This window comes from Taeniopygia guttata, chromosome 2 (genome assembly GCF_048771995.1).
Source record: "Taeniopygia guttata chromosome 2, bTaeGut7.mat, whole genome shotgun sequence".
Lineage (NCBI taxonomy): Eukaryota > Metazoa > Chordata > Aves > Passeriformes > Estrildidae > Taeniopygia > Taeniopygia guttata.
In genome coordinates, this window is record NC_133026.1 from 133259474 (window position 1) to 133283262 (window position 23789).

Below are 23789 nucleotides of genomic sequence, written 5' to 3' on the forward strand. Positions count from 1 at the left end.
GTTCTAAGGAAATATTTTCTCATCAGGCAACACATCACAAAAAAAGAGTAAATTTGGCAAGTAGGCATTCATACAGCTATGCCTCTGCACTTATACCACCATACCCTATATCTCTTGATAGCTCCTGTAAGGACCCCACTAAATGGTAGGAGAGTCCCTCATAGCTACTTACATACATCCATTATTCCCATACACCTGGGGAATTGTGAACTGGCCACGTCTGCCTCCCTGGCAGGTGAACAATAGACACAGTAATTGCCACGTCCAAATGACTGCCTTCGGATTTTCACTTCAATGGAAAAATCAGGAAAGTTCTTACCCGGACTCTTTCCATTATCTAACATTAAAGGTCTTTCTAGGCTTACAGCCTGTGTTTGATTTCCAAGCCATGGGCAACAAACCAGACCTGACCCTCATTCTAGAAGAGGATTCACCATTCTAGAAAAGAGTTCACCATACTGCACAGAATTACATTTTCATTTACTATAAGGAATACAGCTCCTTCCTGATATCCCTCCCTGGAACTTCTGGCTGGTTTGCTTCAGTGGTTCCCCTCATTTGTGAACATCATCCTCAGGCTGCAAACTCCTCCAGTGGGAAATTCTCTATGGGAATTTGAGCATCTAACAGAGGGCTATGAATTCTGGGGGACATCTTAAGACTGGTAGTGTACAACATGAGTGTCACACACACAAACACATTGAAATCAGCCTCAGCAGCTTGAAAACATAGAGGAAGCCCATGTTACAAAATGAATTTGAATTCAAATCACCAGAATACCCCAAAATTCTGGGGTTGTTGTTGTGTTTTTGATTTCCTTTGGTTTGGTTTGTTTTTTTTACTGTCAATCAGTATATTCTGATCCATCTGATCAAGGCATTCTATCACTGATTGTCGCATGTCCCTAAATCTGACTAGTTTTAGTTTAAAACCACTTCCAAAGTATTTGGCCACCCATTGGGATTGTCAGAGTCCAGCTCTCACATGAATTAATTAAATAGCAAACAGGAATAGGCCATGACAGCATATTCAGTTGGGTTACTTTCTGTTGAAAGCTGATGAGGATTTCACTTCAGTAAAGAGAACTGAACTCAATCATAATAGAATTTAAATTTGAATTTGTGAATAGTTGTGATAGTAAATAAACTACTTGCAGGAAGAAAAAAAAATATCAGTTTCTATGTGTGTGCTATTTTCAACGCCTTTTCAGTGTTCACAGGTTCTTTTGGGTTGTATATATCCTTTCATTTTCTTCACAAAGGAGTAAAAAAAGCAAACCAACAAATTATAACCAGAGGCAGAAAAATAGAAGCCTAATGAGAGTTAGAGCATTAAGATGACAATGTGCAGAGATTCCGGCATGCTTTATAATTTATAACAATGAAATTTCTGATTTACAATATTAATATAATATATAAAATTTTAATCAAAAATTGATTTGGTTCACAATTTCTTCCCCATGTTGACCAATCTTTCAGCAACTTCAATAATGTGATTTTTAACCAGGGCTGTCCAGAGGTCAGAAACAGAGGAAAGGAAAGGCCTCTCCAGTCACTGGTGTCCAACCTTGACTTTCTAAGCAGACAAGATTCTACAGTCTTGTCCATGAATTTTCCTGAATCTTATTCTTTTGCCATACAAGGATTCTCTTCTCTTTTTATTGTGTGTGTGTATATATATATAGCTAATATTTAGTGATTTGCTCCTCTACCAACATTTGCTCTTGTCAATGGCCATTCCTCTTGTATATTTAGGGAAAACAAAATCTCTCATCTCAGCCTCTGCTTTACAAAGCTAAATGAGCCAAAATTTTCTTCTTTTTCTCACTCAGTGAACATCCAATGTCTGTGGTAAAAATTTGCAATACCTGTTCCACTTTACATCACTAATTATTTTCAAAGAGTGAATTGGTTGTATTTATGAATTTGGGTGAGGACACAAAAAATCAGAAATAGAGAAGATTTATATTTGCATCACTTTTCAGGTTTTTGCCCCCAGGATGTTTCCTACTAATATGTCTTTTCAGAACTATCTCCAAACATGACAGTTATTCTATTAAAAGCTCAATCAGAAGATACAAACGAGAAATAAGCATATAATCAAGAGGCAATCCCCCATGATCATCAATTTACAGATAAAAGTTGTGTTTTGCTTTTGGAACTCACAAGTGATCAAGGATTGAAGACAAACCTGAACAGAACTGATGTTTTTCTAAAACTTTTTATATTTTTGCATAACTTAAACTTTGTTTTGCCTGTAAAAGCAGAAATTATACTTCAACCTCTTGCATAGAAACCTTCTTTGAGTCAAAAATAAATAGTATATGATGTTTTAGGATATAAAAGTACAGTAGTTACACAGGCATTTATTTTACAAAGGCCCAAAAATTTTCTATCAGCTCCTTTTTTGGACTTTACAATAATGCAAATGGTAATTTTATATCACACACAATACATCCAAAACCATAATTAAAGATATTTCTGTCCTAAGACATAGAAGGAATATCCCTTTTAAAATGTAAGCTAAATGGTACAAGAATCAGGTAGCTAGAGTTCTGTGTACTGAAAGAAATTTGAGAGATTTACTTGTTTGACAAAAGATCTAAATGCAAATGAGCACAAAGATCAAACCACTATTAAAATAATTTCCATCTAGGCAATGTAGCAGAAACAGTGGTTAAAAACACAGCTAAAAATATCTACTGTGACTCAGAATCTTTGAAAATACACAATCAAAACAGCCAGTAATGTGCACCTGTGACCCTTTTACTTGTTTTTGCAAATGCTTTATCTTCATTTCTAAAACTATTTGCAAAGCAGGACCTGAAAGCAGAAGGTGCCAGAAGTGTCCATCCTGCTGAGAAACAGCAGGATTTTGCTGTAACATGAGCACCATCAGAGCACCTGTTTGCATTGGCTTAAATACTACTCAATAATATTATATGGGTTGTTTGTTGCCATTTACCTCTGAATCGTTTAGCAAAGAAAAGATAACAGGGAACTGAAATTCACAGTGGCTGCAAAAAGTGCTATGGACATTCAGGTCTTCAGTATTGGAATGTTTATTGTGAGTATTTTATATTAAAAAAAAAAAAGTATAGAATTAAAACCTTTAAAAATTGAGTTCAATAAAGGAAATACATCTCCATTTTTCCACCTTTCACTCCAACATGGAATTGAAAAATTCTGAAATATTTCACCTTCATAATTTTGAATATCTGTGTTCTTATTCTGAAATGAAATTTAAAAAAAAAATATCCATATAAATTTTAAAGGAAAGGTAAACAGTTTCTGTAATATCAAGGTCAAATTATGGAGCAGAGATTTTTTTTTTCTTTTTATTTCATATAAAATAAAAAACTAGGAATTTTTCCTAAAATTCCCAATTTCACCCCTTTTTAAAAATTTAATTTCATTTGTTCTTATGTAATTTCTATCAAAATATAGACAATTTTAATTTTTATTTAAACTAGTTCAGCATTTTTATGATAGTTTGAGAATTTGCTTGTGTGTTTATTTGCTTTTCTAGTCTAGCTTCAGACAAAGCTGGAGTTGAATAAGAAATTTTCAGCAGTTGGGCTATCTTTGCATTGTTTGAGGTCAGTCATGTCAGTTCTGCAAACCAGCCATTCCTTTTTTCCCTCCAGACAGAAGTACATCGACACAATGATGCTGCCTTCACCAGACAAGCATGGCTGTGGTCTTCCTGATCCTGAAACATCTTTTTGATTTTCAGTAGCATCAAGAGCAAAACTTCCATCACCTTGATATTTTGTCAACAAACTCTCAAGGACAGCCAGGTGTCGGAGTTAATGCTTCATTCCAGGTAGTATTTCTTAAAGCTTACACAAAACATGCAAAAGAAATTTGGCCAATTATGCCCAAGGTGAAATTACCAAATCTCAAGGCAACTTTTTAACAGCGATTCCATGAGTGAAGTACTTAAGGTACATTCAGTCAGCCAGATTCCTTCATCTTCATTAATATCTCAGCAACTCTACAATGCAGGAATGTTTCATGGTCTTTTTTGTGCCTTCCTTGCCTTATAACATCCTTCATGCTCCTTAACATTGCTTTTGCTGGATGCCAACCCTGTATGGTGCCTGAATACAAATACTGAAATGCCACTTCAAGTACATACCCTGACCAGCTATTTTTGGGCAGCCTATATGTCATTATATAACAGCACATATGCTATAGATCTAGATTTTGGTTTAGCTAAAATAATTTTCTTCAGTGGCTTGAATTTAAATTTTGCATTTATCCTTAAACAAGCTCAGAAGTAGTTTACCTTTTGGCTTACTGAAAATTTGTACTTTTCTGCCAGAGATAGAATATCAGGGATATTATGAAGTATTTAAGAAGTGAGATTTCACATTTATTTTTGAATTGGTCCTAGTTTGCATTGTTTGTTGAGATTTATTTTAAATGGTGGCACCAGTTTTCTAGGTGGTTAAAAGCCATGCTTTCCAGAGCTTATTGAAAATTCATAAGGCTTTATGAAACATTGTCATGTCTTTCTTTTTTAAGCATATAACTAATTATTCTTAGAACAGTATCTGTAAAATATTGCTATTTTCAGCAAGTTTTATTTTTTAATAAAGGCTACTGAAAACCTTAATTTTTCTTTATTTGGTTTTGTTGTATATGTTTTTTTTTGATGGGTTTTACTTTATAAATCCACATGGAAATTGTATGGAAGGAAAGTTTTTAATTAGTCCAAAGCTGCATTTTTTTTCTCCAGAGTATATTCCTGTTGGTTATTAAAGGCTCCTCTTTTAAACATGATCATACCTTGATGACTGTTAGATTTTACAATAATGGAATATATTATTTCTGTGTAATCACAGATGATCTCAGCATATTTCTAGTCTTGGTACTGATTTACAGAAGACAACCAATGGCTCAGACATGTTGGTGCATGCCACTGCCCAGGCCTGCTGACTGCCCGAACCTCACCTTCCTTTGTAAACAACCATGACTTGTTAGAGATTGCTGAGGGAAACAAGGGACCTTATTAGATTGAATATTGATCTCAAAGCAGTATGCTGCACTCTCTCTTTAGTTTTTAATAGCAGCACTAATAGCACACTGCTTTTACTGCTGCACTCTGAGAGACAGATGTTTCCAGCAGCTTCCTGGGGCAGAGTAATCCACACATGCACTTCTTCCCACATTAAAAATCTCATATTCTCTATTTATTTGGGGTATGTCCTACAATAATTAAATAACAGAAAATCTATTATTTTCTATTTCACAGGGGCTCAACTTGAGTAATATTAAAAGAAGCCTGGAACTGATCTATGTTTAATTTTATTATGAAGAGAACTAAGAAAACTTTTCTGAATCATTTAATAGATTTCCATAATAATATAAGCCTGTTTTTACAACATGTTGTTCAATTATCGGTGTCTTTGAAAACAAAGCAAATTAATCTCATGTATACAAATTTGCATAACGTGGAAGTAATGCAAGAACTGAAAAAGTTTCCTATCCACTACAGAGAACAGCTCACAAAAAATTTTATAGTAAAATGTTCACTTCCAAGCTCCCAACTGCCTGGCAGAACTCTCAGTTAAAGAAGTCAAAGATGGATATTTAAATTCAATATCTAAGGAAAAAAACTTTCAAAGTCTACAAAGGGTATAAAAAGTAGATAACTTCAGATTGATTGGGAGAAAAATATTGATTACAATAAAGAAAATATCTGAGATGATGGTTGTCAACAAATTTCAAATGCTGGAAATGCTGAAATTACTCTGAGTAAAAACAAATTCCGTATTCTTCCTATATTAGTATGTAAAGCTATTTTTCTTTCACTTTAATAAGAAATTAATATGAAATTTGTTATTTGAAATCCACCTATATTTTGAGTTGTTTCTTCAAAGAATTCTATTTCTTACATGCAAAACCTTTCTGCAATAAAGAATGTAGACCTGTTCACTGGGCAACACTTGCATTGGTGTCAGTGCATTTTCCATGTAGCAATGGCAGGATGAACCCTTATAGGCTGTGCTCTTATCAAACTCCTCTATCAGGAGGATCTAGAAAATCTGTGGGTGTCACTGCTTTTCTTTCATGGACTAAAAATTGCTGCTCTCAGCTGTTAGCAACAAAAATGGATGTTTGACATGGTCAGGGAAGGCGAAAGTATATCACAAAGATAATGAATTATAGAGGGATGCATTTACAAGGGTTTCAAACCATTCAAGTCCACTGGCCATTTTCTTATGGAGTGTATGGCAGCAAAACCCCTTGGGTGCTAAATGGGAGGTACAGTCATTAACAGCAACCACCAGTTCACACAGATTGTGGGATATGGTTAGACCCTTCTGTAGAAATCTTCTGAATGGCTCCTGCAAGATATCTATGTATTAAGGACTTAGATGGGAGATAGGACTTTGGCCACTGTGAATTCCATTTCAAGGAAAGCTATTTATACCAAGCCTCCAAAGGCTTAATGCTTAATGAATATTAATAGTGGAAGTGGGAATTATTATATAACATCTTGGTTTACCAAAAGTAAAGAAAGTTTTTGCTACATAGCCGCTAAATTCTAAAAAACAGCATCACACCATCAGCTACCTGCAGAGTTAACAGAGATCACACTCATGGTTGAAAGCATGGGTATGATCCATCCTGGGGATCACATGTAATTTGCTACAACTGAATATGTCATAGGTATTATCGAGCCCAGCCTAGTGTCCCAGCAGTAACAGAAGGAGATACTTTTAGAAGACAGTATATAACACTAAAATTTTGAAGTCTGTTTCCCTTGTACTGTCCTAGAATTCACAGCCCTTGGGTTCCTAGTACTGAACGCACTCCCTGGCCTTTTACACATATGTTGCCTATGGGTGTTGCTGATCCTTTTTTGAACCTGCTCGTCTGCCTACAGAACTTCTTGGGGTTATACTTTCCAGAGGACCACTGTCCACCATGTGCAGGTGAGGGGCTGAAAATTCTTTAATCAGTATTTCAGTATTTTCACTGAGTTTATGCAGTACTGTGGGATTTGGTGAAAAATCATTCTCATCCAACTTTTTGCCACATGTACTGCTTTCACAGTTTTGTAAATCCTGGCCACATGGCTCTTCATGTCTCTTCACATGGAAGAATCCCAGCCATTTCACTCTCCTCTCATAAGGCAGTTGCCAGCTCATGCCAGTTGCCTTTCTCTGTATCTTCTCCAGCTCTGTCCTTCACAGCCACAGATGAAGCCCAGCCTCCACTCCCAAGGGTGCCTAAACCTTCACTGGCTTTCTTGGCCACTGTTACACATCAAAGTGGGAACTCCAGAGGGTGACCAACAATGACTCCAAGAGATCATTACTGAGTTGTAGATGAAAACTCTGAGCTCAGCAAATACTGTTTAGACTATTTCCTCTAAGACTATTATCAGATGCCTTTCCCCTTCATTCCAGGGAATCCATGTAATAGTCTCAGTTATTCTTAATGGAAATCCCACATTTCTCTATCCCTATGTCTTATTTTCCTGTCCTAACAAAAATGTTCTTTGTTTTCTGTTGTCATTCCACCCAAAAGCAGTCTCCAAGCAGGGAGATTTATGTGCCCCATGTTCACATGCCAGAGTTCTCTGTTTTATTACCCATACTATCCCCACCCTGGAATTTCTGTACTTTCAGCTTGTTGGGAGTTGGTCCCCTTTGCAATCCAAATGCACAGTGAAGTATCAGTCATCTGTTTTTATTTTGGGCTTCTTCACTCTAACCCAAAATCTCTTGCCTCAAGCACAACTTTACACATATTAATTACACAATCTTTTCTGTTACTCTGAAGAACATCTCCCATTTGGACTACAGACTGATAGCTGGATTCTCTCTGTGCATGTCTCCTGTGATGCCACATCCTGGTCTGCATCAAAACCAGCATGGCCAGCAGATCAAGGGAGGTGATTTTGCCTCTGCTCCATTCTGGTGAGAGCAGCATCTGGAGTACTGCATCCAGTTCTGGGGATCCCCAACATAAGAAATATGTGAACACCTTGGACTGAATCCAGAGAAGTGCCACAAAGTGGGTCACGGGGCTGGACTATTTCTCCTCTGAGAAGACAGGCTGAGAGTGCTGAGGTTGCTCAGCCTGGAGAAAAAAAAGCTCTAGGGAGAACCTAGGGCAACCTGCCAGTACCTAAAAAAAGGGCCTGCAAGAGTGTTGGAGAGGGTCTTTACAGGAACAGGTAGGGTAAGAGGTAATAGCTTTAACTGAAAGAGAGTGGGGTTTGGATTAGATAGTAGGAAGAATTTTTTCCTTCTGAGAGTGGTGAGGCACTGGAACAAGCTTCCCAGAGAAGCTGTGTGCATTTCCCATCTCTGGAAGTGTTGGAGAGGTTGGTCTGGATGGAGCTTTGAGCAACCTGGTGTAGTAGAAGATGGCCCTGCCCATGACAGCTGGATTGAACTGGATGACCTCTTGGTGCCTTCCCACTTATCCCATTCTATGATTCTATAATCAGCCTATGGTACTCAAACATCCAAGTCCTATGCCTTGAAAATAAGCTTTGTCCTATAAGAAAAGGAAAAAAAAAAAAAAAAAAAAAAAAAAAAAAAAGAAGAGGAATATTCTATCTACTGCACAGGAAGCCTGGTTACTCTACTATGTAGAAAAATTCCCTAGGACAGTGAACTCAAAAGGTAAGGATGCTAGAATGTACCTTTGAGCTATATAAGGAGACAGTAGAGAATCTGAATATTGCTGTCAAGGAGAAGGCTGAAAACAATGAGAGGAGACAGCTGGGAGGGCTAAGGGGAAAGTCTGAGAGCCAGAAGCAATCAGTGGTATGTCAGAGCCTTAGTTCATCAGCAATATGGAATTATAGGGGATATATTTTAAAAATAAAGATTCAGTAGAGCCTCCTTAAGTAATATGAAAAGAGATTGATAAAGCACTGTACTTTGTATGGAGTGCAAAGCTGCACATTTTCTGTGCAATGAGGATTTGTTCCCCTTCTGTCTCATGGGACATAGCAGCACAGCAGATATTTAAATCTTTTGCTGGGTAGGAACAAGATGCAACTCTATGGATATTTCTGCTGAGCAAAACTTGAAGAAGAAAAGAACAGCTTTCAATATTCAGATGGGTGTCTACATCTAAATATAGTTCACTGGCTGGTACAGCAGATGCAGCCACCACTTACTTACTAATGTCCAATTTGTTAATCTGCATCTGGATGATTATGGTCTTTTGAATGCTGGAACTTGCTATCTTAGGCTTTATATATATATATATATAATATATATATACATATATATGTATATTTATATATGTATGTATATATAAAAAAATTCATGGAATTTATGACACTATGGTTGGGTGAGGAAAATCCATATATGTTTGTCTCTCATTGTGAAAAGCAACTATATTTGACAACTTCTAAAGATATCCCTTATAAACAAAGAAAAATGTGAGAATTATAGTATAATTACCCATATAGGGAAGATATGAGGAGAATGATGATGCAGACTGCAGAAAAACCCGTGTTTTCTTTGCCAGTATTTTCAGATTTGTTCCCATGATGAAGAGACAGTAAGAATCCCCAGCTGGAAGTTACTCTCCTGAGACTCAGGACATCTTTCAGTCTCCTGATTTACCCAGAGCTGTATAAGGGTAAAGGTGCAAACTGTTCTAGGAAATTCTCCAGAGGCTGCCTACTGCTCCTGCAGAGATCCAGATGCAGCCAGAAATACATTATCCCACTGTTATCCCAAATCTGCATTCAGAAGACTGCGTTTTCTATTTCCCCTGCTGCCCATCTCAAGATCAATAGCTTCAGTTGAAAGAATTACATAATCCACCCCCCACTCTGTAAAGTTATGCCTCCTGCATAGTGTACAACTTTTTATAATACATAGTGTAATGGTGGCTGTTAGACATGGACTAGAGAATTCAGCGTATCTCATGTCTTAGTAGAACAGAGAATGAGGAGAATGAGGAGATTTAGTGAACATGTGTAGATGCCAGGCACCCACTAAAGCTGCTCTCTCACACTCTCCTCCACAGCTAGACAAGGAAGAGATATATATAAAACAGGGTTCATGAGTTGAGATAAGGACTGGGAGAGATCACTTACCAAATACCATGTGGACAACAGGCTCGAGTTAGAGACATTAATTGAATTTATTGCTAATGAAATCAGAGCAGGATAATGGGAAGTAAAATAAAACCTTGAAAACATCATCCCCTCACCCCTTCTTCCTTCCTAGATCTACCTCATCCTCCAGCAGCTCATGGAGGCAGGGAATGGGGGGTTCGGTTCATCACCGGAGGCTTCTCTTGCTGCTCAGGGAGAACAGGGCTGTCCCTCTCACAGGAGACTGTTCTCCATGAACTCCCCCAATGTGAGTCCATCTCATGAGCAGCAGCTCTCTGTGAACAGCTGCAGTGTGTCTATCCCATGGGCAGCTGTCCTTCCAATACTGCTGCAGTGTGGGCCACCCTTCCATGGGTGCAGTCCTCCAGGGACAGGCTGCTCCAGCCTGGGGACAGGGGCCTCTCTCCACTGGCTCTTCCACAGGGTCACAGCCTCCTCCAGGCAGCCACAGCTCCAGCGTGGGTCTCATCCACAGGTGCAGGTGGATCCCTGCATCCCATGGGACCTCAGTGGGCTGGAGGGGCACAGCTGCTTCACCATGGGCTGCACCAAGGGCTGCAGAGGAATCTCAGCTTCTCTGACTGGAGGAACTTCTTTCCCTCCTTATCCACTGACCTTGGTCTGCAGAGTTGCTCCTCATATACTCTCGCTCTGCTCGTCTCTGGCCACAATTACAACTGCCAATCTTAGTTACATTTCTTCCTAAATCTGTTATCATAGAGGCATTAGCAGCATTTCCAATTGGCCCAGCCTTGGCCAGATGCACATATACCTTTGGAGCCATCAGGGATTGGCTCTGTCAGACATGGAGAAAGCTGCCAGCTCTTTCTCACAGAAGCCACCCCCATACCTCCCCATCTTCCTGCACGCCCCCTCCCCTATATGAAAGCTTGGCCTTATAAAGCCAATGCAACCTGATTCACTCCCTTTTAATACTATAATCTTTGTGACGTCATCTTCCGTATCTCCAAGTACTGCAGTAGTTACATACACAATCTTCTCTAATAATCTATGCCACTGTATGTCAGTCTGCCAGGAAAATTGCTTCCTTGCTCTCACTTTATTTGACAGTACTGACAAGTAACACTTCCTTTCCTGATTATACCCACCTACGTGTAACTGAGGGTTTTTTCTGCAGTAGTTTTTGCTGAAGGCTGTGTTAGTTATGATGAAGATAAACTTCCAATGATCTCTCATGTCTAATGAAATAAATTAAAAATTTTGAATGTGGTCTTGAGTGTACATACTATTGTACATGATGTAATCAGAATGTCTGATATTTTTTCTTACAAGTGGTTTAGTATTCTGTAAAGATGCCTTTTTTTCTTCTTCTTTTTTGTGCAACAGCAATTTTCTGCATTCATAAAAGCAGAATTCAGTAATACTTCCGAACTCTTGTTGGGGTAATACAATTTTAGACTCTGTAGTATCTATATAAATCTAAAACAATGTGGTGCTCTAACGTTTATTCTTGTCAGTCTTTTAGGAGGGTAGAGCATGATCAGCCACAGCTTAAAAATCCCATCAGAAATTCCCATTCACAAATACTTCGGTGGCTTTCTATTTCAACAGCTCTCAGTTTTGAAGCACAGTAGTGTCAGTGAGAGGTGATCATGTAATTTCTCTTGCCGCATAGATCTTCCAGCCTAGAAAATTATATTTACGAGGGCTGTTCTTTACACTCTTCGCCTCGGACCTGCCACATTCTCATCTGACTGCTCTGAGCTTCACGGGAAAGCTCCTGAGGGTTTGTCACTCCCCAAGCCTCGTCCGCATAACCTAACGCCTCGGAGCAGGATGGAGATGTCTCCAGAGAAATGCCGCATGAAAACGCCGCTCGGCATCCTCTCCCTCACTACATAGAGGGAGATACATTTCTGAAGCCGCTGCTTCACGGGGTGGCCTGGCCCTGAGATAAATGGCCCGGCCCGAGATACGCTCCTGGCCCCGAGGTACGCTCCCGGCCCGGCGCTGGGTGAAGGCAGGCAGAGCCCGGCAGTCGGACGCTCCGCGGAGCCCTCCCGGCGCCCTGCGCACCCCTGCGCGCTCCGGCGGCAGCAGCCGCAGCCGAGCGCAGCGCAGCGCTCCCGCCGCAAAGGCGCGGGCAGGACGCGGCGCGGTGGCGCAGGCATGGCAGGCACGGCAGGCATCGCGGGCATCGCGGGCATCGCGGGCATCGCGGGATGCCGGCAGCGCCCCGCTCCCAGAGTGTCTCCCCCGCTGGCTCCGCGGGCAGGAGCTCCGCGGCAGCGCAGGCCCGGCTGCAGAGGCTCTGCTCTGGCTCCGCGGGGAGGGCCCGCGGCGGGAGGAGCGCCGCTCGCCGGGGCTGGGGGCCGGGGCGGCCGCCGCCCCTTTAGGCTCCAGCTGTTCCTTTCTGCGGCGCCTATTTTTAGCGCGTCCTCTTGGTAGCATCCAGCTCTGCCCCCTCTCTCCGCGCTCCCCCGTGCCCCCCGGTGGTAGGTTCCGCACGGCGGGGCACTGAGCATGTCCGAACGCGCTCGGCAGCGGCCGCCGCGCCGGGGCTGCGCTCGCTCGCAGCGCGGGAAGGAGGGCGCGGGCTCCGCCGCCGCCCGCAAGTAAGTTTGTCCGCGGGCGCGGTGCCGGCGCGGCCGGGCGGGCGAGGGGAGGCAGCCGCCGCCTCGGTGCCGCCTCCGCGCCGCAGGGGCTGCCCGGGGCAGGGGGTCGGGCTCGGGCTTCGGCGCCCCCCGCCCCTGGAGGCTGACGCGCGGCGGGACCGGCTGCACCTGTCCGCCCGGGCGCCTCGGTGCGCGCCTCGGGGCGGCCGCAACTTCTCCGCTGCCCGCCCCCGGGCCAGCGGCTCGAGGCCTGGCCGGCTCGGCTCGGCTCGGCTCGGCTCGGCCACGGAGGGTCCGCGCTGCGCGGGTCGGCGGCGGGAGAGCGCGTCCTCTCGGCGCGGCCGGTCCGAGCGCGGTCTGCGGCTGCGAGCGGCGCTGAGAGGCGGGCGGCTGCGCTGGCCCCGCGGAGAGGGAGCGATGCGAAAATACCGAGCGAGTGTCGGCGCAGCCAGCGCACCGTAAGAGTCAGCGAGGCTGCGGTGCTCAAAGGAGTTTCTGATTTAGCAGATGATGCCGCAGGAAAGAAACAGTTTGAGGAGAGAAACTCTAACGACGCAGGTTTTTTGCTCCCTCGTGTGACAATTTATTCTAGGTGTTCTTTCAGTTTAGAGAGGTGCAGTGTTTTAACTTATTGTCAGTAACCAACAAATACCGAAGTGTGCCCCGAGATTTTTTACCTTCGAAAATGGGATTTTATATTAATTTTAAAATGCTTATTTTGTTGTTCCGTTCACCTGTAAATGGGTTTAACGCTACGTGTTCCTAATACTAGAGAATGTAAAGTTTTTCACTTAACGTTGAAAGCGGCATGAGGAAAGGTTTCAGAAGCTGCTTCCCTATTCAAAGGAAGCTTTTTGATGTTTGCAAAGTTATATTAAGATAGCTTTCTAATTAAAATCATAATAGGTAGGGGAAGGGGAATTTGGGGAACCTAGTGTGTCACTGGTGAAAGAATTGGACTGAGGGCCAGTACGATGCTCTTGGTGAACAGCCTGTCTTGATTTTCATTTGGTCTGTAGATGTTGTCAGTCTAATGACCCGACTTTTAACACTTTTAAGCCATGCTTATCTTTGCACAATGACTTAGATTCCGTATAGTACTCAGATATGAATATTCATATAAGCTTAAATATCTGTATGTTAAGCCTCGTCAGAATTTAGGTGCATTTTAAATAGTTACAGACGCAGAAGATGTCATTGTTACTGTGTATATATTTGAGTCTGTTAATTAGCTATGCAGTGGAGACGGGAAGATTCCGTATCTCTGCAACTCTTCAACTTTTCCCTTCCCCAAATGAAACTCTCTCACCTCCGCCCGCCAAGGCAGCGCTCCCAGAGAGTAACAATTGATCCGTAGGTTTCTGAAAGCCAGCGTGTGTGTTTCGGCTCTGGTTTGTGTACGAAAAAACTGCTGTCCTGTCAGCTCAATTTTTATGACTATGCAATAATGGGGGGAAACTGAATTCTTAAGCTCATGCTTTTTGCCTACTGTAAAAGACCACAAGAAAATGCAGCAAGTAAGAACAGCCTATGTTGACAGCACAGTGAGAAATAAGAATAGAGGTTCTTTTGCATGGCAACCTGCCATTTTTCTCATGTAATTAGATTTAATCTGAAATAATACCTGGTATTTTAAAGAATAACTTTGTTTAAAATATGAGAAATAGTCAAAGCTGGAATAAAAATACCTTTCCTTATGTTCTTGGAATAATGATTTTTTTAATTATTTGGGTTATATTTTACTGCTAGGATGTTTTAATACTATTTATTTTAGTTCCAGAGCTCATACATATAAATAGATTTATTTCAGCATCCTAACCAGATAGGGATTCTTTGATCGTCAAGCATATGCTAATAGAGCATATAAGGATATCCTTATAATTTATGCTGTGAAATATAATTCCTGTACAGTGTCAGTTGATTATTTTTTCTTGCCCAGGTTTGAGCCCAACTAGTGGAGGTGAGAAAATTATTATAGTAACAGTAGCATTACATATTAGTTGTTTGAGAATGTCTAGTTAGCAGCTGTATTGTTTGCACAGCTGTGTTTCCCTCTAAGCAGAAAAAAAAAGTAACTAATCTTCTTTCACAGTGCATATCTTTCTTCCTGTGAAAACTTTTTTCTCCACTGTTTGCTTAATCTAAAGAAATATCTTTCATGGGTTTGTTTGTTTTTAAAAAGTGTGTCATCTTGCATTGTAGGAAATACACATACTTACTCCTTCTGAATTTGGGGGAATAACAGAACTATTAAAAGAAATGTTAAAATACTTTTAGTAGAATTTCACTTAAAAATTACACTCCCCTTGGTCCTTCCACCCCCAACCCCCCAAATCCCCAAACCCTGATAACAATGACATAATTTTTTTTTTTTTTTTAATAGGGACCTGATGATTGTTTAAGGCTGGCAGCAGAAGTCAGTAGTCTAGGATCGTCAGCACTAATGATCATGTGTTAATTCACAAGCTCTTTGCGCACTTGGTTTTGTTGATGAGCTACTGTGACTTACTTCTTCACCCTTAAGTGAGTTGCTGTTGTTTCTTAAGTTACTGTAGCAAAAACATTAAACTATGCGTACTATTGAAACATTTGGGAGGTGACAACCTTGCAGAAGCAAACAGTTACTACTGGCAAGCATGGTCGGGTGTCAGATTAGCACAAGATTGTTACATGATTGGGAATGGCTTAGCTCAGGAGATACTGATACTTTTGTTTGGTAGAGCCGTTTACTTGAACGTGGGATGGTTTCTTCGTTCATTGCAGCAGATATTTGTTAAGTAGGGTGTCTCTGGTGTGTGAACTGTTGCCATCAAAGGCAGAAGGAGCATTTTGAGATAGGCAAAGAATTGCAAATGTTTTGAAGCCCATGGGGAAGACCTTCAGGTGTTCAAAGCAGACATTGCTCTCTTAATATCATCAAGGGTATTTTGTGCTGGGGCCAGATGCTTGTATGGCTCCTGCAGCAGTGAGCTGTAAATTAGCCTGCTATTCCAGCATCTGTTCCAGCAAGTTTTACTGAAGATTAGCTATAGATTCAGATAAGGTAGCTCCTGGATATCTCATGATGTGTCATACACTTTAAGACAGGAAGTTATTTGATCTGCAGGTTAAAATCTTTCAGATGGAGCAGAGACCTCTGTCACAGAAAAATTTTATCTGTGGCTGCAGCAGTACAAGTAGTGAGTTCCTCCTGTACATAAAGTTACTGCTTCTGTCTCAACTACACATTGAATCAAGTGATGACCTCCTGCTTTCTTACGTTACTCTGCCAAAACAGGGAATGAAGACATATTTAATCTTTTTGTTGTTGTTATTCTACTGCCTATTAATAGGGTGAAATGAGAGAAACAAGTAGTCTGTATCAGTCTTCTGTATTCCACATATATTATACTGATAACTAATTTGAGCTTTGGCTCCCTAACTCTTAAGTGTCATGAGGACCATGAGCCCTACTTTGTTACTCCTCAGAAATACACTTATTATCTTTGTTATTTGATGAGTGAGAAATCGTGAAAGAAGAGGGGTGTTTGACATGGGAGCAAAAGGAAGATGGAGAGAACAGCTACAAGCTGGATGTGTGTCATAATGGAGTTCTCAGCAGAGCATGAACACAGAGCAAAAATGCTGCCTGTCATAAGACAAAGGATTGGACTTTCTCTGAGACCAAAGTATAATGCCCATATAGCACAGGGATGGTAACATGAGGGGAAAAAAAAATGGGATTGTGTGAGTTCCTTCATGAGTGGCTTGAGAATATGAAAGGTTTATCAGTCTCCTCTTTATTTTCTTTTTGCTGGAGATGGTTGTTTTCAGGCTTAGAGTGATAAGTCTAAATCAGTTTATATATTTCTGGTGAGCTTTTGTTCCATATTATTTGGGCCCTATTCATTTCCCTCCCCCACTCCAAGGTTAGTACTTACTGTGTAATAATTGATCAACATTGGAAGCCTGACTGATTTGAAAAGGAGAGTTAAAATTTGTGAAGGAATAAGGAGATTTCCCCAGGACAGCTGTGGGCATTGTAAAACTTGAAGGGACCTTGAGGGATTTGAAGTGACTTGATGAGACTTACCACTTAGAAAAAAAATATTCTTAATTTAATATTTTGGAGTAAATCCTTCTCAACACTTGTCTATGCATGTAAATCTATTGTGTGCAGTTATTAATTAACCCAAGTTTTGCTATTATTAACTAATTTTTAGGCAAGTGTTGTTTTTATTCAACTTCCAGCTATGAGATCCAGATAGTTGTGTTCAAAGAGCTACTTATTGTGTTCAAAGAGCTACTTATTGTCTTATTTTTTTTAATCAGAAAATCTGTATCAATTGATGAAGACCTCTTGATAAGACTGAGTTCATCAAATCTTTTGCTCTTTATGTATTTTCAATCCTGTTTTATTTTTGTGTCTGCTCAGTTACTGTTTTGCTGTCTCTTGGAAGATATACACCTACTGTGCCCTGGATGCAAATGCTTTTTCTAATGTGCACACAAATTAAATGGTAAGGGCAAGAAAAAGTCAGGGCCCTAACAGGAAGGAGACACTGTAAAGAAAGATCTGATGGTAAAGTAGGTATAGGTTGTCTTATGCTTTGTTGGGAAATCCATCATTGGTCAACAGTGAAAGATGAATTAAAGGAATTTTGAACACTTAGCAGAGCTTAACAGTCCTTAGCAAAAGCAAGGCCATTTCTGTGGAAGATGGGAACTTTGTTAGGCTGTGAATGGGAGCCTTAGCTGTGCAAGATCCACTTCTGTAGTTTATACATTATTTAGTCATCAGTGACCAAAGACCAACACTTTGGGTCAGCCTGGGACATAAACCCTTTGCATCCCTGTGAAGAACAGTTGACATATTTGCAATCATGATTGTAAGGTGTTTCTTACTGACCATGTAAAACAAAGCTAGCAGTTCTGTCTCAAACCTGGGATTACTCTGGAAATATTGCCTCCTGAAAGTGTAGGCACCTTGTTTGTTCAGTTGATACCATTTGTATGCACTTCTGTTCTGGAAGGTATTCTCACAGCCATCGGGATAGATTACCAGAATCCATCCTGTCTGTTTTCAGTGGGTGATCTCACCCACCCAAGCACCAAATTTGGAGAAAAAATATGCAACATATGAACATGTAGCACGGCTGCTTAAATGATATGCTTTTCCCCCCCAGACATTATATATACAACTCTCATTCATTTCACTGTGAACTTTACTTGTGGAAACAGAAAAGAATTGTCTGCCTTGTGCTTTTGGGACACATAGATGTGAAACAAATTTCATAGATAAAACATAGTTCAACTGAAATACTTACATAGATAAATAGTATCCGGAAATCTTACATAAACTTTATATATGACATGCATAGAAAGATAAGATTTTGATATTGTAGTCAGAACTCTGTTTTTCCCCAGAGCATAACACAACCAGATTCCATGTAGATAGTTCCTAAAATAACTGTAAATACATTATTTGATATTCCTTAATCTAACCGTAGCTATATAAAACCTTAGTAATAAATCATCTTTCATGAATAATACAGAGCATACTAAAAATGTTAGTATTTATAGTCACTGCAGTGCAGTTGGATTCACTTGTGAGTCTTCTTTATGCTTCCTTCCTGATTTTAAATTATTAATACTGTTCTATTTCAGAAATTGATTATTTGTATACTGTTGATGCAGACCCAATCTATTCAGTCATCCGAATCTTTAACAGTTGATTTCCAAGTGGCCTTTTGCACTTTGTTGCACAAAAAAGCCAGGGCATCCATGTTGTTGATAAAAGGATATTCCAAGGTGATTGATCACTTGATATTACATCTTTTGAAGCTTCTGAAAAGAGAAACAGTAACAGCTTTTAAATCCCCTTTACAGAAAGAAGCAACTTTTATCCAGGACTACAAGAAGCCATAGCAAGAAAAAAGGATACAGTGGGAAGAAAAAAAAAATATTTTTTTCTGGCTTTAATTCTCCATTGGGATCTTATTATTAGTGTCTGTGGGTTTTCAATAATTTTTTCAGGGATTACTTTGTTTTCCCTTTTTTCCTGGAGTCACTGCAAACACTAACTGCAGTGACATATTATAGCCAAAGGAGTAATGCTAACTCATTAGTAGTCAATCTCACTTCTACATGAAACCTCAATCCCCTTGTTGTACGTTCTGCTTGAATAGTTTTCAAAGAACCACACTTAATTCTATGTGTGGACTTAACTACTAATAGAATTTCCACTCATACCTTCTGTTGCCATTACTATATCACCACGGTAAAAATAAATTGTGTCTTTCTTTGCATGCAGTTTCCATATGCCAGAAAGGATGATAGTAGCAGGAAATAGCTGGTCCACGTGGATGGAATTCTTGACTGTGAAACTCTTTCTGTATGCAAACTGTCATACCTGCTGTTTCTTTTTTCTTGTTTTTTTTTTTTTTTTTTCCCACTGGAGTCTGCCTCACCTGAAATTTTACATACCTGAGTTTGTGCTCAACTAAGAAGATTTACCTGAAGTAATGAGAGACTTAGACACCTCTAAAATGGAAAAAGTTGAATAGCTAAGTGTAAGAAACTGTAAGTAATGTTTTGAGGTGGCACTAACTGAAGCGGCAGTAGCATCTGTGAAATGAAGATATTACTAGCTGCACAACATAGCATGATATGAAAAGACAAGTTCATCAATGTTGGTGAAATACATCACTCAAAGTGATGATCACCTTGGAGAGGCTCATGAGGAAATTGATACTTCTGGCATCCAGCAGAGCTTAGCTAGAGTACCGTAAGGCTGTAGACTGAACAACTCTGATCAGACTAGACACCCAATACCTTATCTGCTTACTCAGTAAAGGATGCTCTCTGGGTGTTGTGGAAACAAGTGCAGTGCTCTGTGAAGACATGGCTGAAAACTGTGTAAAGCTGTTAATCTCTCCTTTTGGAGAAGATTGTTTAGACACTTGGTGACCCGTGGTTCTTAGCTGTGTTGAAAATAGCAGCCACAGTATATGAGGTGTTGGTACCTAATGAAGTCTTCATCAAACTGCAACCAGCGTTCTGAACTGGGGGAGAAAAGCTCCTTCTACTGATAATGTGACTGTGGCAGAAGAGAACCGTGTAACTGTCTGCATAATCATTAGTGAGAGCATGTAAATACAGACAGCAGCAAGCAAGACAGAATTAAGTTACAAATGGTCCTGATTTTGGTGAGTGTCATACTTTTCCTTACACTCCATAAAGGAAATAGTATCAAAATCATGTTATGTGCCTGCTGGAACTCTAACACATATGTACAGCATATCCAACAGCACTAGCAGAGGTCTGCAAAGTGGTTAAACCCAGTGATGGAGGCAGTGGTTGTTCTTGCTCAGGTGGAGGAGCAGCATGGCTGTGTGGAGTTTTCAACATTTGGAATGAAATATAACCAGACATTATAGGTAGGGACCTTAAAGATTATCTAGGTCCAACCCCCCTGCCATGGGTACATCTCTCACTAGACCAGGTTGCCCAATGCCCCATCCTTGAACACTACTTGTAAGTAAGGCATCCACAGCTTCTGTGGCCAATCTGTACCTGATTTTTTACTGGGGCACAGTGAACAACAGATCGTCTCACTGCAATTCTGTCACAAATGTTGCAGTAAGTGTTACAGGAAGTTTTGAGCGAGGCTTAGATTATTCCTAGATATAAAGCTTGACCTTAATGAAGCTTTAAAGGGAAAGTATTGCAAATGTAGTAATATTGAGAAACACCCAGAGAAGATACCCTCATCTTCCCATATGTACTTTCCCCAAGTCCCTTTACCTTCTGCTTCCCCCAGATTTCAAGATCCTGTGAGTCAGACATGGTAAAACTGTAGCACAGGCAGAAGGCAAACTTGTTACTGCTCTTCCCAGTATGCCCTCAGTCGCTTCTAACCATATCCATTTCACAGGTATACACCCAAAACGAATATACCTGTGAAATAGGTTCAGTAAGATTTTGTGGCAACAGGCAGTAAAAATGAATTCTCCTAATTAATTGATATGTCATCTTCTGTCACCTCGTTTAGGGAACGTAAAATACCAGTGGCTGGAGCCCATGGGTCTTTCTTCAGCTGAAATAAAGGAAGTCTTGAGGAAATATGAAAGTTATCATTGATAGGGAGGAAATTGTTCCATCTCCATGATCTCTAAATTCCTGAAACTGCTAATTGCATCCTGTTTTCTACTTCCCCTTTGCAGTTATTTTAATTACAACTCACTACAGTGAAAGTACCTGTCTGTTGCTCTCTGAGTGAATCTAAAAGGAAGAAAAAAAAAAAAGTAAAAAATATCCTTTATTTATTCCAAATTTTTTAAATATTCTGTCATGTTGTAGATGATATTTCTGGTTTTAGCTTTCCAAATGCATATCTCTATGTAAGCCAGTGCATCTTTAGATAATAAGAAGATTCGGTTTTAATAACTTTCTCTGAAAAGCACAATAACTCAGTTTTCCAAAGCTATGTAAATAGTTTCCAGATGTTTTAATTCTGGAATCATTAATTCTAAAATGAGCCAGATTTATACTTGTGTAAGGGCAAAAGCAGCGACCAATGTGCTTTAATACCTATGAGTAAGGTCACTTCATGTTAAGTAAATGTTGAAACTGTGACTCAGATTGCCCAGAGAAGCTGTGAATGCCTCATCCCTGGAAGTGTTCAGGGGATGAGGCTTTGAGCAATCTGGATTAGTGGAAGGTGTCTCTGCCCATGGCAGGAGGGTTGGAACTATATGATCATTGAGTTTCCTTCCAACCTGAATCATTCTGTGATGATTACCAGAAGGATTTAAAAGAGTAATCTGAAAAAAAGTGGGGATACATTAATATAAATTGTGCCAATACAGAAATACAGACTGATACAGTGTGAGGCAGTGAAGCTGGTGTCAGCAGCTTGTAGCGTTCTAGGTGCTTGTACCTGACATTTTATACCTCCGTGCTTCAACAGTGGCCCCATGCAAATTTCGGTGCATCAAGCATTCAGTTTCCATGCCAGGATTATATTACTCAAGTTTGTTTGGAGTTCTGGACTGTTGCAATTTTAAACCACTTGTGTTTTGTCATGTGTCTTTGTGTAGGAAGATTCCCATTTAATACAAATTGAACTGTGATAAATTAATGATTGTGACCAACTCTGAGCTGTGGGACATTTGAATCCTACAAATGTGTTTATGCTTAAGACACAGGTAATGGACTAACTTGAAAGACAGTCTTATTACATCTTCCAGACTGTTCTTGGTGCATTGTTAATCATACCTCTTCACAGGTAAAGAAAGGTAAAATGATAGCATTTTCTCCAAAGAAAGCAAGCTTATAATCTATTTCTTAATTGCGGATTAGAAATGCAACATTCTTCCTGAAAGACTTCAGAATATAACCTTCCAAGGTGCTTTCTCCAAACACCCATATATTGCCTTGTGCAAGAGCAGTTAGGAGGAACACAGGCAAGTCTTCATTCTGGTAAAACATCACAGCTAAAACAAGATTACTGTTATTGTTCCCTAGCATGTGACATGTACAAAAAGTTTCTGTTCTTTGAAACAGTGTTTTTTGTGTTAGTTGTTTTGATATTGTCTCAAGTAGGCTCTTGATGTTGAAGAGAACATAGTTGCATTGATGCATAAAATATATGTATCACTTTGGATGAAGGAAAGTTTTACTCTGTGCAAATGAGCATTTGCATTTATACTATTTAATAATAATTTAATGTACTTCTAAGAGTGCATGATTCCTTATTATGAAGAACAACACTGTATCTGAGGTGATCATTTGCGTCAAAACTTTTCTCTGCCTACCCCAAATCATCTAGTCTGCCTCTGCTTTTTTGAATCTTTAGTTATTATGGACACACTTTTAGTATTGCTAATTTGCTATACTAAGTTTTCCTTTTTAAAAAAAAATTGATGTAGAAAAGTAGTTTATGTGAGACCACTAGGGGAGTGTTTTAAGAATGGTGGTACTTTGGGAGCCTAGTCTCATAAAATTACTTGAGAATGGTTAGTTGAAGGTGAGCTACACCTTCAACCCTTAAATTGAGGTATTAACTAATAAAGCTTGTGACAGGAGATTACAGAAACTATGGCTTAGTCTCTTTGAGTACTATCACATTGAAATTCATGCTTAAACTTTTGCTTTTTTTCCTTCTTGCATGCTATCTGTATTTGGAAGTTCTAGTTCTGATCTTTCCTATCAACAGGTGTTTTTGCTATGAATTTATGATCTAAACCAAATAAAACTGTACAGGGAACAGTAGTTCCTCAGTAAAACAAAGAAGCTTAACCCTTCCCTTAAAAAGCTACTTCATCAGGTTATGGAGTCTAGGACAGGGACAGACTTTGACTAATTTTATTTTAACATATGGAAGAGTTGGATAATTTTCCCTTGAACAGCTCTACAAATCAACAACTAGTGAAAAATAGGTTCTTCTCATGTGTTAGTGAAGGGTCAGATAGTGCATTTTTAACAGCTTCAGGCCATGTATGGATAATATTCCTACCTTCTGTTCATCGAAAGAGAAGCAATCATGTTTATATTTATATATTTATTATAATTAAAGTCCATGTGTATTTTTTGTCTTCTACTTTCTGGCTAATTGGTAGAATTAAGGTGCCATGAACTAAATATGTATGCTACTAAATGTATGAATTTGTAGTTTTTTCTTAATCAGTTTTAAAAGACCCTAAGGCATTTTCTGGTGTAGCACTACTGATTTTATGATTTTTTTTTTTTATTTTTTTTTTTGCATGTGAGTGGTACCTAAATGTTGTTCATCCCAATGGACAGAACAGCTGCAAAACATATTGCTGTTGGTGGTGTGGTCAGATGAGAGAACTCATTCTGTGATATAAACCCTTGAGTATTTTAATTGTGGTATAAATAGGAGCAAATGCCTCATTTTGTTCTTTGCAATGTCCAGCCTGACATGGCTAGAAAAATAATTTGCACAAGTTTTTTATACAGTAGTATTTTGTGTAACTTTTGTTTCAAAAATTTCAAGTAGCTCTACTGTGCTTGCCAGTAAAAGAGATTACAGGAACAGAGCAAAACCCCCTTCATTCTCTTCCAATTAGATTCCTGCTAAAATCCTGTTTATGTTTGGAAAGG

The 23789-nt window shown here is 39.8% G+C and overlaps 1 protein-coding gene across 22 annotated transcripts in view; it reads left to right on the forward strand.

Annotated features, from left to right (window-relative positions):
- OXR1 (oxidation resistance 1) overlaps positions 1 to 23789 on the forward strand; it is a 338566-nt gene that overhangs the window by 67607 nt on the left and 247170 nt on the right. For 3 of the 22 annotated variants that reach the window (XM_072924922.1, XM_072924921.1, XM_072924923.1), the window contains exons 1-2: positions 12574 to 12683; positions 15067 to 15206. The exons of 5 other annotated variants lie outside the window; for them this stretch is intronic. Coding sequence is in view for 2 of the 17 variants with exons in the window: in XM_072924917.1 (XP_072781018.1) it covers positions 12592 to 12683 (92 nt within the window). In the remaining 15 variants the exon portion in view is untranslated. Of the gene's footprint in view, positions 1 to 11577; positions 12060 to 12489; positions 12684 to 15066; positions 15207 to 23789 lie in introns of those variants that run through there. 14 more of the 22 variants (XM_072924925.1, XM_072924927.1, XM_030266568.4 and 11 more) reach the window with 11 other exon arrangements.